At 47.4% G+C, this 15,863-nt stretch overlaps 1 protein-coding gene across 1 annotated transcript in view; it reads left to right on the top strand.

Annotated features, from left to right (window-relative positions):
- LOC112621404 (general transcription factor II-I repeat domain-containing protein 2B) overlaps positions 1-9,657 on the top strand; it is a 62,496-nt gene extending 52,839 nt beyond the window's left edge. Inside the window, exons 13-16 of the mRNA XM_025380819.1 lie at positions 828-911; positions 2,184-2,367; positions 3,607-3,635; positions 7,543-9,657. Coding sequence (XP_025236604.1) covers positions 828-911; positions 2,184-2,367; positions 3,607-3,635; positions 7,543-9,146 — 1,901 coding nt within the window. The 3' untranslated portion in view covers positions 9,147-9,657. The remainder of the gene's footprint in view (positions 1-827; positions 912-2,183; positions 2,368-3,606; positions 3,636-7,542) is intronic.
- Positions 9,658-15,863: the final 6,206 nt, after the last annotated feature.

Below are 15,863 nucleotides of genomic sequence, written 5' to 3' on the forward strand. Positions count from 1 at the left end.
GGAGGATCACTTGAGCCCAGGAGTTTGAGACCAGCCTGCACAGCACAGTGAGACTCTGTCTCTAAAAAACAAAAAGCAAAGAAAAATAGACTGGGTGCAGTGGCTCACACCTGTAATCCCAGCACTTTGGGAGGCTGAGGCAGGTGGATTACCTGAGGTCAGGAGTTCGAGACCAGCCTGCCCAACATGGTGAAACCCCATCTCTACTAAAATTACAAAAATTAGCCAGGTGTGGTGGTGGGTGCCTATAATCCCAGCTACTTAGGAGGCTGAGGCAGAAGAATAGCTTGAATCTGGGAGGGGTGCAATTAATTGCTTGAACCCAGAAGTTTGCAGTGAACCAAGATTGCACCATTGTACACCAGCCTGGGCGACAAGAGCAAAACTCAGCCTCAAAAAAAAAAAAAAAAAAGAAAAGAAAAGAAAAAAGAAAAATAAAAAAGGAAAGAAAACAAAAATATACCTTTCCTTCTAATCCTAGTACCTCTTATTCCTTTTACTTGTCATATTTCATTGGCTAAGATTTCTATTTTAAGGCTGAAAAGTGGTGGTGAAAGTAAACATCCTTGTCTTGTATGATATTGAAAATATTCCTTAAAAGTAATATGTAGTATGTTTATATAGGGTTATGATTTTGAAAATTCTGTATTATCTATAATGGCTTCCATTTCCAAATTTCCAAAATGCTTAATTATTGCTAAAAGTAAACTGAATAACAATCCAGGTAAAGCACTTTCTCGGGGGCTAACAGGCATTTCTCCCAACAGCTCTCTTGGGAGAAAATACATGAATAACCTTGATTTGTTTATTTGTTTAATTATTTTTAGATAATGAGAAGGAAAGATTATCAAGCATTGAAAAGATTAAACAGCTAAGAGAACAAGTTAATGACCTCTTTAGCCGAAAATTTGGTAAGTTTTTATATCTTTTTATATCCAGAATTCATATACTTAAAATACTTCTTTTTAAAAGAATACTTGGCCAGGTGCATTGGCTCACACCTGTAATCCCAGCACTTCAGGAGGCCAAGGCTAGAGAATCACTTGAGCCCAGGAGTTTGAGACCAGCCTGGGCAACAAAGTGACCCCCAGGTCTGTTAAAAAAAAAAAAAAAATTACTTTATCTTATAAGAAATTGATCTTGGCTGGGCGCAGTGGTTCACGCTTTTAATCCCAGCACTTTGAGAGGCCAAGGTGGGTGGATCACTTGAGGCCAGGAGTTCGAGTCCAGCCTGGCCAACATGGTGAAACCCTATCTCTACTAAAAATACAAAAAATTAGCCAGGTGTGGTGGTGCATGCCTGCAATCCCAGCAACTCAGGAGGCTGAGGCACGAGAATCGCTTGAAACTGGGAGGTGGAGGTTGCAGTGAGCTGAGATCGCGCTGTTGCACTCCAGCCTGGGCGACAGAGCAAGACCCTGTCTCAGGGGAAAAAAAAAAAAAAAGAAGAAGAAATTGATCTTTTTGTGAAAGAGCTATGATAAAAATTAGTCAATGTGTCTTTTACAGAAGAGCTTTTGCGTGGTAGCATTGACTAATTGCAATAATAATAATAGCTATCTTTATTTTACTGAGTGCTCACCTTGCGTATTATTTTTTGTGCTCAACATGTGTTTGATCATTTAATCCTCACATAAAACCTTTCAGGTAGGCGCCAGGATAACCCTGTGTAATGGATGGAGAAACTGAGTTTGCCTACTACCCATGCCAATTTGAAAATGTTAAAATTATATTCACACATCGTAGTACCACTGGAAAATAATAATGACTGATTATAAGTATTGTCATTTGATGCTTCTAAATTCTGGTTTAGGAAATGTAAGGAACAAACTCAGCTAGTTTTATTTGTGTTTTTGTTGTTGTTGTTTTGTTTTGTTTTGTTTTGAGGCAGGGTCTCGCTCTGTCTCCCAGGCTGGAGTGCAGTGGGGCGATCTCAGCTGATTGCAGTTTCTGCCTCCTGGGTCCCTCCCGTGTAACTGGGATTACAGGCATGCGCCACCACGCCCAGCTAATTTTTGTATTTTTAGTAGAGACAGGGTTTCGCCATGTTAGCCATAGCTGGTCTCGAACTCCTGGCCTCAAGTGATTCACCCGCCTCAGTCTCCCAAAGGGCTGGTATTACAGGTGTGAGCCACCGCGCCCAGCCAAACTCAGCTGGTTTTATGCTGCTCATCCTGTCACAGGTGAAGCAATTGGCGTGGATTTCCCTGTGAAAGTTCCCTACAGGAAGATCACATTCAACCCTGGCTGTGTGGTGATTGACGGCATGCCCCCGGGGGTGGTATTCAAGGCCCCCGGCTACCTGGAAATCAGTTCCATGAGGAGGATCTTGGAGGCAGCTGAGTTTATCAAATTCACAGTCATCAGGTAAGTGAGTCAAGAGAATGAATCTGGAAACTCTGACTTGCCCAAGGTGGGCACGTGGCAGCCCAGGAATGTCTGCCCCGTGACTTGGGCTGGGGGTTTGTTCCCGCAGTGACTTCATCATCTTCTGCTTCCTTGAGATGTATCCATGTCCTTGTTCCTCGGTGATCACGGGCAGCCCGTCCCAGTTTTAGCTCACACAGCACCTAGCATAGAGTTAACACTCCGCAAAAGTTTGTCCAATCAAACTAAGTGGGGCCGGGCACGGTGGTTCACGCCCGTAATCCCAGCACTTTGGGAGGCTGAGGTGGGCAGGTCGTCTGAGGTCAGGAATTTGAGGCAAGACTGGCCAACATGGTGAAACCCCGTCGCTACTAAAAATACAAAAATTAGCCGGGTGTGGTGGCGGGTGCCTCTAATCCCAGCTACTCAGGAGGCTGAGGCATGAGAATCGCTTGACCTGGGAGGTGGAGGTTGCAGTGAGCTGACATGGCGCCAATGCACTCCAGCCTGAGCAGCAGAGTGAGACTCCATCTCCAAAAATAAATAAATAGGCCGGGCATGGTAGCTCAGGCCTGTAATCTCAGCATTCTGGTAGGCTGAGGCAAGTGGATCATTTGAGGTCAGGAGTTCGAGACCAGCCTGGCCAACATGGTGAAACTCCATCTCTACTAAAAATAAACATTAGCCGGGTGTAGTGGTACGTGCCTATAATGCCAGCTACTTCAGGAGAATCACTTGAACCTGGAATGCGGAGGTTGCAGTGAGCCCAGATGACACCACTGCACTCCAGCCTGGGTGATGGAGTGAGACTCCGTCTCAAAACAAAAACAAAAACAAAAACAAAAAGTTCGGTGCAGTGGCTCACGCCTTTACAGGTAGATATCCTGAGGTCAGGAGTTCAAGACTAGCCTGGCCAACATGGTGAAACTAAAAATACAAAAAATTAGTCGAGTGTGGTGACGGGTGCCTGTAGTCCCAGCTACTCAGGAGGCTGAGGCAGGAGAATGGTTTGAACCCAGGAGGCGGAGCTTGCAGTGAGCTGAGGTCGCACCACTGCACTCCAGTCTGGGTGACAGAGGGAGACTCTGTCTCAAAAAAACAAAAACAAAATAAATAAATACATACATAAATATTCTTCTGTAAAAAATAAATAAGTAAAAATTTAAAAAATAATAAAACTAAGTGGACAAAAGAGGAAACATGAGCTTGTCGCATTTATCAATGTGTCTCTCTCTTCAGGCCGCTTCCAGGGCTTGAGCTCAGTAATGGTGAGTATTCTGCATGGTGAGAAGAACGTTCTGGCAATGCTGGGCCGCGGGAAGTGTCTGGGTGGGTGCTCAGGGTCTTTGCTTCCTTGAGACTGGGACCCAAGTACACGGCCTTTGATGCATGCTTTATTTTTCCTGCATGTGATAAAGTTAGATAACTCTGTTACTTGAGTTTGATTAACCAGGCATTTTTTCTCATACAACAGTCTGAAGAAGCATAATGTATATCACACCATGAGTGTGATGTGTGATGTGGCACATTCTTTTTTTTTTTTTTTTTTTTTCTGGAGACGAGTCTCGCTCTGTCACCCAGGCTGGAGTGCAATGGCACAATCTCAGCCTCCCCCTCCCAGGTTCAAGCGATTCTCCTGCCTCAGCCTCCTGAGTAGCTAGGACTATAGGCACGTGCCACCACGCCTGGCTAATTTTTGTATTTTTAGTAGAGATGTTTTTGCCGTGTTGACCAGGCTGGTCTTGAACTTCTGACCTCAAGTGATCTGCCCACCTCTACCTCCCAAAGTGCTGGGATTACAGGTATGAGCCACTGCGCATGGCCGATGTGGCATACTATTCAAATGTGCTATGTGGTGGGGGCTCCCCTGAGGCCACCCGCACAGCTGCGCTCAGGTCACAGTACCGATCTCCTCTGTGTTAGTTGATAAATAGTGCCTGTTTGGCCCCCAGCCCCGCTGTAGTACCTCCCCACCTCTAGACCTTGGCTTGACCTCCCTACAGTGCTGAAGCAAAAGGGATTCCACCTGGTACAGCAGGGGCCCCCCAGAACCCTTCCAGTGCTGAGATTAGCATCTGTTCTTTTTTTTTTTTTTTTTTGAGACAGAGTCTCGCTCTGTCACCCAGGCTGGAGTGCAGTGGCGCAATCTTGGCTCACTGCAACCTCCGCCTCCCAGGTTCAATCGATTCTCCTGCCTCAGCCTTCCGATTAGCTGGGATGACAGGTGTGTGCCACCACATCCGGCTAATTTTTGTATTTTTTAGTAGAGACAGAGTTTAGCCATGTTGGCCAGGCTGGTCTCAAACTCCGGACCTCAAGTAATCCACCCACCTTGGCCTCCCAAAGTACTGGGATTACAGATGTGAGCCACCGCACCCGGCTCAGCATCTGTTCTGATTGAGCAATGCCCAGGCATTCTGCTACTTAAATGTTCTCTCTTTTTTTTCCCCCTTCAACACTTATTTTAAGTTCTAGGGTACATGTGTAGGATGTGCAGGTTTGTTAAACATAGGTAAATATGTGCCATGGTGGTTTGCTGCACAGATCAACCTATCACCTAGATATTAAGCCCAGTATCCATTAGCTATTCTTCCTGATGCTCTCCCTCTCCCTACCCACCCCCACCCTGTTAAATATTCTTAATATCTTCCCTGGAGCCCTTGCAAGTGAATCAGTATCCTGTCAAGTAGAATATGGAGAGGTGTTCTCACGAGCGTGAGTCAACCAGGGAACCTCCTAATGTAACATTTGAAAACCAAAGTAGGCTGGGCGTGGTGACTCACGCCTGTAATCCCAGCACTTTGGGAGGCCGAGGTGGACGGATCATGAGGTCAGGAGATGGAGACCCTTCTGTACAACATGATGAAACTCTGTCTCTACTAGATATACAAAAATTAGCCAGGCATGGTGGCGCGTGCCACCACTGGGATTACTACTACTAATGAGTAGTAATCCCAGCTACTCAGGAGGCTGAGGCAGGAGAATCACTTGAACCAGGGAGTGGGAGGTTGCAGTGAGCCGAGATCGTGCCACTGCACTCCAGTTTGGCGACAGAGCAAGACTCCATCTCAAAAAAAAAAAAAAAAAGAGAGAAAGAAAAAAAAGAAAACCAAAGTATTCTATTAAAATGCTCCATTCTTCTTCCCAAATGCATCTGATTGCTAAATGATTTTTTGATCTTTTATAATAGCTTTATTTATTTATGTTATTATTATTATTATTGGGGTTTTTTTAGAGACAAGGTCTCTGTCGCCCAGGCTGGAGTGCAGTGGCGTGAACATAGCTTACTGCAGCCTGGAAGTCCTGCCCTCAGGCAATTCTCCCACCTCTGCCTCCGGAGTAGCTGGGACAGCACCACCATGCCCAGCTAATTTTTTTTTTTTTTTTTGGAGAGATGGGGTCTCGCTATATTTCCCAGGCTGGCCTTGAATTTCTGGCTTCAAGCAATCCTCCTGCCTCAGCCTCCCAAAGTGCTGAAATTATAGGCATGAGCCACTGTACAGGGCCTGAGTTTCTTAAGGTGCACTTTTATGTATGTGTACTCTGGAAATACCTTGATTACCTGAAGGGTGGCCAGATTCTTTAAAACACTAGCCCCTGTACACTTGAACACACTTATATGTATGAGTTTTGTGTGGTTCTGTGGCTGTCACCCTTGTCGTCTGAGACTCACAGTAGGTAAAAATCATATGACTTTTCTGTGCTCATTTCCATCTCTGTTATTTCAAAGTTTTCTTGGGAATCAAATGAGAAAATATGTTAAAATGCTCACGCCTATAATCCCAGGACTTTTGGAGGCCAAGACAAGAGGATTGCTTGAAGCCAGGAGTTCGAGACCAGCCTGGGCAACACAGCAAGAACCCCATCTCTACAAAAAATTTAAAAATTAGCTGGACATAGTGGCTCATACCTGTATCCCCAGCTACTTGGCAGGTTGAAGCAGGAGGATCACTTAAACTCAGGAGTTTGAGACAGCAGAGAGCCATAATTGCAACACTACACTCCAGCCTGGGTGACAGAACAAGACCCTGTCTCTAAAAAGAAAATGCAAACATATTATCAAATAATTCCTGTTTAAACTGGACGTAACAAGCACAGCTATGTGCTGAACCTCATCAAAGGTGTCTTTTGTTTGGCTCATGTATTTTTAAAAATAAGGATGAGGCCAGGCATGGTGGATCCTGTAATCTCAGCACTTTGGGAGGCCAAGGCGGCTGGATCGCTTGACCCCAGGAGTTTCAGACCAGCCTGGGCAACATGGCAAGACTCCAGCTCTACAAAAAAAAAAAAAAGAAGAAGAAAGAAAAAATAGCTGGGTGTGGTAGTGCATGCCTGTAGCCCCAGCAACTGGGGAGCTGAGGTGGGAGGATCACCTGAGCCCAGGGAGTTCCAGGTTGCAGTGAGCCATTATCACACCACTGCACTCCAGCCTGGATGACAGAGTGAGACTTTGTCTCGAGGAAAAAAAAAAAAAAAAAAAGAGGAATAGTGGCCAACATTGAAAAACCAGGCACTCTTTCATAAAAGTCAATCTTCAGGTTTTCTTTAGAAAACCTGAAGATCTGGCTGGGTGCAGTGGCTCACGCCTGTAATCCCAGCACTTTGGGAGGCTGAGGCAGGTGGATTTCCTGAGGTCAGGAGTTCGAGACCAGCCTGGACAACATGGTGAAACCTCATCTCTACTAAAAATACAAAACTTAGGTGGGTGTGGTGGCGGTCGCCTGTCATCCCAGCTACTCAGGAGGCTGAGGCAGAAGAATCGCTTGAACCCGGGAGGCGGAAGTTGCATTGAGCCGAGATTGCACCACTGCACTCCAGCCTGGGCAACAGAGCAAAACTCCGTCTCAAAAAAAAAAAAAAAGTCAGATGCATTTGGGAAGAAGAATGGAGCATTTTAATAGAATACTTTGGTTTTCTTTTTATTCTTTTCCTTTTTTCTTTCTTTCTTTTTTTTTTTTTTTTGAGACGACGTCTGGCCACAGCTGGCGTGGCAGCAGTTTGCTGGAGTTGAGGGTCAGCCGTCCCTCTCTGCAGGGTGGGTCACCCTCCTGTTAACCACACCCCGCCCCACCCGCTTCCTCCCTCACGTGCCTCATCAAGCATTTGCTGTTGTTTTCCTCATAGTAACGTTAAGAGAAAAGTGAAATATTTTTGTCTCCCTGTCTCTGTCAAAAGTGGGAAAACGAAAGATAGACCAAGAGGGCCGTGTGTTTCAAGAAAAGTGGGAGAGAGCGTATTTTTTCGTGGAAGTACAGAATATTCCAACATGTCTCATATGCAAACAAAGCATGTCTGTGTCCAAAGAATATAACCTAAGACGCCACTATCAAACCAACCACAGCAAGCACTACGACCAGTATACGGAAAGAATGCGTGACGAGAAGCTTCACGAGCTGAAAAAAGGGCTCAGAAAGTATCTCTTAGGCTCGTCAGACACCGAGTGTCCCGAGCAAAAACAAGTGTTGGCAAACGCAAGTCCAACCCAGAAATCCCCCGTGCAGCCTGTGGAGGACCTGGCTGGGAACTTATGGGAGAAGTTACGTGAAAAAATCAGGTCTTTTGTGGCATATTCTATCGCAATCGACGAGATCACGGATATAAATAATACCACCCAGTTGGCCATTTTCATCCGCGGCGTCGATGAGAACTTCGATGTGTCCGAAGAACTTCTGGACACAGTGCCCATGACGGGTACAAAATCTGGAAACGAGATCTTTTCGCGTGTTGAGAAGAGTCTGAAAAAGTTCTGTATCGACTGGTCGAAATTAGTAAGCGTGGCCTCCACTGGCACCCCGGCGATGGTGGATGCCAATAACGGGCTTGTCACAAAACTGAAGAGCAGGGTGGCCACGTTCTGCAAGGGTGCGGAACTGAAGTCCCTCTGTTGTATAATTCATCCAGAATCACTCTGTGCTCAGAAGCTGAAGATGGACCACGTCATGGACGTGGTAGTGAACTCCGTGAACTGGATATGCTCCCGGGGACTGAACCACAGCGAGTTCACAACCTTGCTCTATGAGCTGGACAGCCAATATGGTAGCCTCCTGTACTACACGGAGATTAAGTGGCTCAGTCGCGGGCTGGTGCTAAAGAGATTTTTCGAATCGTTGGAAGAAATCGACTCCTTCATGTCGTCCAGAGGCAAACCCCTGCCTCAACTGAGCTCCATAGATTGGATCCGAGACCTGGCCTTCTTGGTTGACATGACGATGCACCTGAACACTTTGAACATCTCTCTCCAAGGGCACTCCCAAATCGTCACGCAGATGTATGACTTGATCCGGGCGTTCCTAGCAAAACTGTGCCTCTGGGAGACTCATTTGGCGAGGAATAATCTGGCCCACTTTCCCACCCTGAAATCGGTTTCCAGAAATGAAAGCGATGGCCTGAACTACATTCCCAAAATCGCGGAACTCAAGGCTGAATTCCAGAAAAGGCTGTCCGATTTCAAACTCTACGAAAGCGAACTGGCTGTGTTCAGCTCCCCGTTCTCCATGAAGATCGACAGTGTGCACGAGGAGCTCCAGATGGAGGTGATCGACCTGCAATGCAACACGGTCCTGAAGACGAAATACGACAAGGTGGGAATACCAGAATTCTACAAGTACCTCTGGGGCAGCTACCCTAAATACAAGCACCACTGCGCAAAAGTTCTCTCCATGTTCGGGAGCACCTACATCTGCGAGCAGCTCTTCTCCATTATGAAACTGAGCAAAACAAAATACTGCTCCCAGTTAAAGGATTCCCAGTGGGACTCTGTACTGCACATCACAACGTGATAGAGAGAAAACTCCTGGCAGGACCCTATGGTGGGAAGGGCTGGAGTCTTCTAGGCCCAAAGGAGATGACAAAATGAATTATTTTTTTCTTTTTTGAGACGGCGTCTTGCTCTGTCGCCCAGGCTGGAGTGCAGTGGCGCAATCTCGGCTCACTGCAACCTCCAGCTCCTGGGTTCGAACGATTCTCCTGCCTCAGCCTCCTGAGTAACTCGGACCACAGGCGTTCGCCATCAGGCCCGGCTAATTTTTGTATTAGTAGAGACGGGGTTTCACCATGTTGGCCAGGCTGGTCTCGAACTCCTGACCTCAGGTGATCCACCTGCCTCGATCTCACAAAGTGCTGGGATTACAGGCATGAACCACTGTGCCCAGCTGACAAAATGAATTCTTAAACTTTTTTTTTTCAGTTTTTTTTCCACTTTGAATCAGAAATATAATCTGCAGTATCATACTTGTTTATATGACATTGTATGCCTCACTACTCACTAAAAATCAAGAAAGTTTTATTGTAGTATTGGTACTTGACTTTTCTTATGACTGGCCTGTTTCATTCATTCACATTACCTGCCTGCCACCCTGATAGGCACTGTAGTTGGCATCTCGAAGTTTAAATCAATCAACAGAGAGATAGGGAGAGAGACGTGTATGTTTGCTTTTTGGTTTTTGGGGTTTCTTTTGAGACGGAGTCTCACTCTGTCACCCAGGTTTCAGTGCAATGGCGCGATCTGGGCTCACTGCAGCCTCCGTCTCCCAGGTTCAAATTATTCCTCTGCCTCAGCCTCCTGAGTAGCAGGGATTACAGGTGCCCACCACCACGCCCTGCTCATTTTTGTATTTTTAGTAGAGATAGGGTTTCACGATGTTGGCCAGTCTGGTCACAAACTCCTGACCTCAAATGATCTGCCTGCCTTGGCCTCCCAAAGTGCTGGAACTACAGGCGTGAGCCACCACGCCCAGCCCGAGACATATATATTTGTGGAGGAGTATATATGAACACACATTTATCTCCCATTCCCATCTGCGTGGTGTCCCACATGGTCTAATATGTTTCCAAGTTTCAGGAGAAATAGTTGAAAACATACAGACATACTATAATCCTATGTCATCTGTCTTTGCCTTCACCCGGAACCAGAAAGGTCAGTTTTAAAATGGAAAACCCCAGAGCCAGAAAGGTCAGGTTTAAAATGGAAAACCCCAGAGCAAATAACATAGGCTTTGTCTATAAAAGTTAGACAAAGTAAGTTGAGGTTTAGAGGTTATCTTTTTTTTTTTTTTTTTTTTTTACTTCGAATAGTTACAGAAAAGTTGTGGCCAAGCACGTGGCTCACACCTGTAATCCCAGCACTTTGGGAGGCCAAGGTGGGTGTATGACTTGAGGTCAGGAGTTCGAGACCAGCCTGGGTAACATGGTGAAACCCCATCTCTACTGAAAACACAAAAATTAGCTGGGCGTGGTGGCGCGCACCTGTAATCCCAGCTACTCAGGAGGCTGAGGCAGGAGAATCACTTGAACCCAGGAGACGGGGTTGCAGTGAGATTGTGCCATTGCACCCCAGCCTGAGCAACAAAGTGAGACTTTGTCTCAAAAATAAAAGTTGCAAAATTAAAATTGTATGAAAAATACTCACATGCCCTTTAGCCAGACTCTCAATCGATAACATTTTACCCTTGTTTCATTATTCGATCACTTTGTCTCCCTCCTCCATTCCCTCCCTCTCCCTCTCACTCATGTGTGTATGTGTGTCTATAATCAGTGCCTGTGGTAAGTGCATATAAGCAAATGTCTATGAGTATCTATGATATGTGTATAAATGGATGTGCATTATTTTCCTGGATCGTTCAAGGGAAAGTTACATATATCATTTACCACCAAATACTTAAGTGAGTGTTTTTTGAGAACAGGGATATTCTCTTACACAATCACGTTTCCTTTACCAACTTCAGTAAATTGAACATTGTTGCAATTATTTTATCCAGTTTACTGTTCACACTCTAGTTTTCTCTGTTGACCCAATAATATCTTTCCCTTTTTCATTTTTGGAAACAAGGAAATGGTCTGTCTGTTGCCCAGGCTGGAGTGCAGTGGTGTGACCTTGGCTCACTGCAACCTCTGCTTCCTGGGTTCAAGTGATCCTCCCACCTCAGCCTTCCAAGTAGCTGGGACTACAGGTGCGTGCTACCACGCCCAGCTAATTTTTGTGGTTTGTTTGGTTTTTTTGTAGAGACGGGGTCTCCCTTTGTTGCCCAGGCTGATCTCAAACTTCCGGGCTCAAGCAATCCACCTGCCTTGGCTTCCCAAAGTGATATCTTTCCCTTAACAGAATTTTTCGGCCAGGCGCAGTGGCTCACGCCTGTAATCCCAGCACTCTGGGAGGCCGAGGCGGGTGGATCATGAGGTCAGGAGATCGAGACCATCCTGGCTAACATGGTGAAACCCCATCTCTACTAAAAATGCAAAAAATTAGCTGGGCATGGCGGTGGGCACCTGTAGTCCCAGCTACTTGGGAGGCTGAGGCAGGAGAATGGTGTGAACCCTGGAGGCGGAGCTTGCAGTGAGCCGAGATCGCGCCACTGCACTCCAGCCTGGGCGACAGAGCAAGATTCCGTCTCAAAAAAAAAAAAAAAAATAGCATTTTTCTCCTGGCAGGTTGTCATTTGAAGGCCTGTGTATGTGTGTGTGTAATCTCTATTAGTCTCTGGAATTAGTGACACAAAATTGTGAATACTTTCCAGATTGGGGGAATTCATGTGATCAGGATGGAGGAAGGCTGTGGATCTCCACCTAATGACCCACTCAGGAAGCAATGGAGAAAAGGACTTTGATACAAATGACAGGGAGTGCAGGAGGGAGAGAGCAACCCCCAGGCCAGCAGCCCAGTTGGAGCCGAGGTGCCTATCCTCGGACACAGGAAAATGACCCCCCTCCAGGCAGTTCCTGTCGTTGACTTCAGGTACAGCTGGGTCTGGCAAGCCAGTGCTCTTTTGGAGAAGGAATCCCAGATGGGCTGGTTTCTAATGGGAGTTGGAGGGAAGCCCAGGTCTTGGCAGAACTGAGCACTTGTTGACACCACATATCAGAGGTGTGGCTGTGCAGCAGGACCAGAGCAGCTCCCACTGTTATAGACAGGAAGCTGAAGCTCAGAGTGGCTGAGTGGCTTGCTCAAGGTCACACAGCCATTATAGGAGTTGTGAGGATTCAAACCAGGGTCCATGTGACTCCAAAGTCCATGTGCCTCACTCTTTTCTTTTTGGGGGGGGGGAATGGAGTGTCGCTCTGTCGCCCAGGCTGGAGTGCAGTGGTGCAATCTCGGCCCAATGCAACCTCCGCCTCTCCGGTTCTAGTGATTCTCGTGCCCCAGCCTCCCGAGTAGCTGGGATGACAGGCATGTGCCACCACGCCCAATTAATTTTTGTTTTTTTTGGTAGAGACGGGGATTCACCATGTTGGCCAGGCTGGTCTCGAACCCCTGACCTCAAGTGATCCACCCGTCTCGGCCCCCCAAAGTGCTGGGATTACAGGCATGAGCCACCACAGCCGGCCCATGTGCTTCATTCCTAAGCAGCCACTGTACCTGACACGGAGACCTAGCAAGTATCTGTCTTGCAGCCTCTGCCCTCATCATCTGTCATGTGTGTGGCTCCCTGGTGGTCTACTCATCAGATGACAGGGAGGGGACAGTAGGGCTCAGCCTAGGCTGCCTTCCATTGGCCGGGCCATTCATGAAGCTGTTCTGCTTTGAATCAATTCCCAAGGCCCCAGGATTCCTTCTTTTCCCTGGAATGTATGTTGGGACCAGGATGGCTTGAGATATGATGGCCACTGACATGCACTGTCACTCATGGGACTGAGCTAAGACTTGGGGACTGACTGAATGGGTGAGAAAGGTTTTTCATTTGTTTTTTTGAGACAGTCTTGCTCGGTTGCCCAGGCTGGAGCGCAGTGGCAGGATCTCAGCTCACTGCAACCTCTGCCTCCCGAGTTCAAGCAATTCTCCTGCCTCGGCCTCCTGAGTAGCTGGGATTACAGGCGCCCCCCACTACACCCAGCTAATTTTTGTATTTTTAGTAGAGACAGGGTTTCACCATGTTGGCCAGGCTGGTCTGGAACTCCTGACCTCAGGAGATCTACCCAACTCCACCTCCCAAAGTGCTGGGATTACAGGCATGAGCCACCGAGCTTGGCCGGGAGAGGTTTTTAGAAGGGCAATGGGGTGTCTGCAAATGAGAGCCCTTCAGAGTGGTGTGGTCAGGGAGATGGGCAGGGGCCCAGCCTAGGAATAGGGGCTGGATTCGGTGGGTCTCTGTCAGTTTCCAGGAGCAGGGGTTGTACTGCATCTGTCCCAAGGCCCCGACTTCCCATCCCAGGATGGGCAGAGGAAAGAGTCAATCTCTCCTCCAATACAGGCCCTGGGACTAGGGGCCTACGGCGGGCCCCGGAAGCCAGACTCCTCTCACACTTGCCCGGAATGTACCTGTGTGCCATATTCATATGAATATGAATTCCATATTCAGCCCCAGGCCTGAACCACAGATCCTGAGCTCTGCAGGGTCAGGATAAAGTACTGGATCTGGAGGGCCTTTAGAATCAAAAAGAAAAGCCTGGGTCAGCCGCGGTGACTCACGTCTGTAATTCCACCACTTTGGGAGGCCGAGGCAGGTGGATCACCTGAGGTCAGGAGTTGGAGACCAGCCTGGCCAACATGGTGAAACCCCATCTCTACTAAAAATACAAAACATTAGCCGGGCCGGGTGGCGGGCACCTGTAATCCCAGCTGTCCTGGAGGCTGAGGCAGGAGAATCGCTTGAAACCGGGAGTCAGAGGTCACAGTGAGCTGAGGTTGCTCCATTACACTCCAGCCTGGGTGACAAGAGTGAAACGCCTTCAAAAAAAAAAAAAGAAGAAGAAAAAAACTGGTTCCACCTCCCAGTACTGTCACTTTCTTGCATTACTGCATAAACAAACCACTTAATTTTATGAGCTTTGGTTTCCTTATCCATAAAATACCTGCCAGACAGTGTTGATCTCAGAACTGGAGATGATGGAATGAGCCTAGCACTATGACTGGCCTCAAGAAAATTGTTGGCTAAACAGAGGTACAGCCCTTAGAGCAGGCAACTTTAGTTTTTTTCTTCCTTCCTTGTGGGCGTGGCTTCCCAATCACCCACCCATTGAGAGGCCTCCTCCCCAGCAGGCTGCAAGCCCACTTTGAGAGAACCAGAAATATACAAAAACCATGGGAAAACATTTGGTCAGGACCTCAGCTTGGAAAAAAATGAAACAATCATGAAAATAAGTATTTTGTTTTTTAAATGTACATATATTTTTTATATTTATTTATTTATTTATTTATTTTTTTTTTTTGAGACGGAGTTTCGCTCTGTCCCCCAGGCTGGAGTGCAGTGACCGGATCTCAGCTCACTGCAAGCTCCGCCTCCCGGGTTTACGCCATTCTCCTGCCTCAGCCTCCCGAGTAGCTGGGACTACAGGCGCCCGCCACCTCGCCCGGCTAGTTTTTTGTATTTTTTAGTAGAGACGGGGTTTCACCGTGTAAGCCAGGGTGGTCTCGATCTCCTGACCCCGTGATCCGCCCGTCTCGGCCTCCCAAAGTGCTGGGATTACAGGCTTGAGCCACCGCGCCCGGCCTATATTTATTTATTTATTTATTTTTGAGACAGAGTCATGCTCTGTCACCCAGGCTGGAGTGTGGTGGCGCGATCTTGGCTCACTGCAACCTCTGCCTCCCAGGTTCAAGCGATTCTCCTGCCTCAGCCTCTTGAGTACCTGGGATTACAGATGTGTACCACCGCACCCGGCTAATTTTTTTGTTGTCGTCGTATTTTTAGTAGAGACAGGGTTTTGCCATGTTGGCCAAGCTGGTCTCGAACTCTTGGTCTCAAGTCATCCGCCCGCCTTGGCCTCCCAAAGTGCTGGGATTACAGATGTGAACCATTGTGCCCAGACTTTAATTTGTTTTTTTAGAGACAGGGTCTTGCTCTGTCACCCAGGCTGAAGTACAGTGGCACGATCACAGCTTACTGCAGCCTCGAACTCCTGGGCTCAAGCAATCCTTCCACCCAGCCTGGGACTACAGGTGCACGCCACCACACCTGGCTAATTTTTTAAAATGTTTGTCGGCCGGGTGTGGTGGCTCAAGCCTGTAATCCCAGCACTTTGGGAGGCCGAGACGGGTGGATCACGAGGTCAGGAGATCGAGACCATCCTGGTTAACCTGGTGAAACCCCGTCTCTACTAAAAAATAATAAAACTAGCCGGGCGAGGTGGCGGGTGCCTGTAGTTCCACCTACTTGGGAGGCTGAGGCAGGAGAATGATAGGAACCCAGGAAGCGGAGCTTGCAGTGAGCTGAGATCCGGCCACTGTACTCCAGCCTGGGCGACAGAGCGAGACTCCGTCTCAAAAAAAAAAAAAAAAAAAAAAAAAATGTTTGTTGAGACGGGTCTCACTGAGTGGCCCAGGCTGATCTTGAACTCCTGGCCCCAAGCAATCCTCCCACCTTGGCCTCCCAAAGCACTGGGATTAGAGGCATGGTATTTTATACTGTATTTAATAAAAAGGTTATAACTGCAACTGAACAAGCAGAAGGGGTGAGGGTTTGGTGATTCAATTTCCCACAGCTTTGTGTGATAGCTTTTGGTGCTAGGCTTTTCCAGCAAACCAGGGTCTGCAAAAATGCAGAACTAGTTCAGAGCTGCAGTGG

Source organism: Theropithecus gelada, chromosome 3 (genome assembly GCF_003255815.1).
Source record: "Theropithecus gelada isolate Dixy chromosome 3, Tgel_1.0, whole genome shotgun sequence".
NCBI lineage: Eukaryota > Metazoa > Chordata > Mammalia > Primates > Cercopithecidae > Theropithecus > Theropithecus gelada.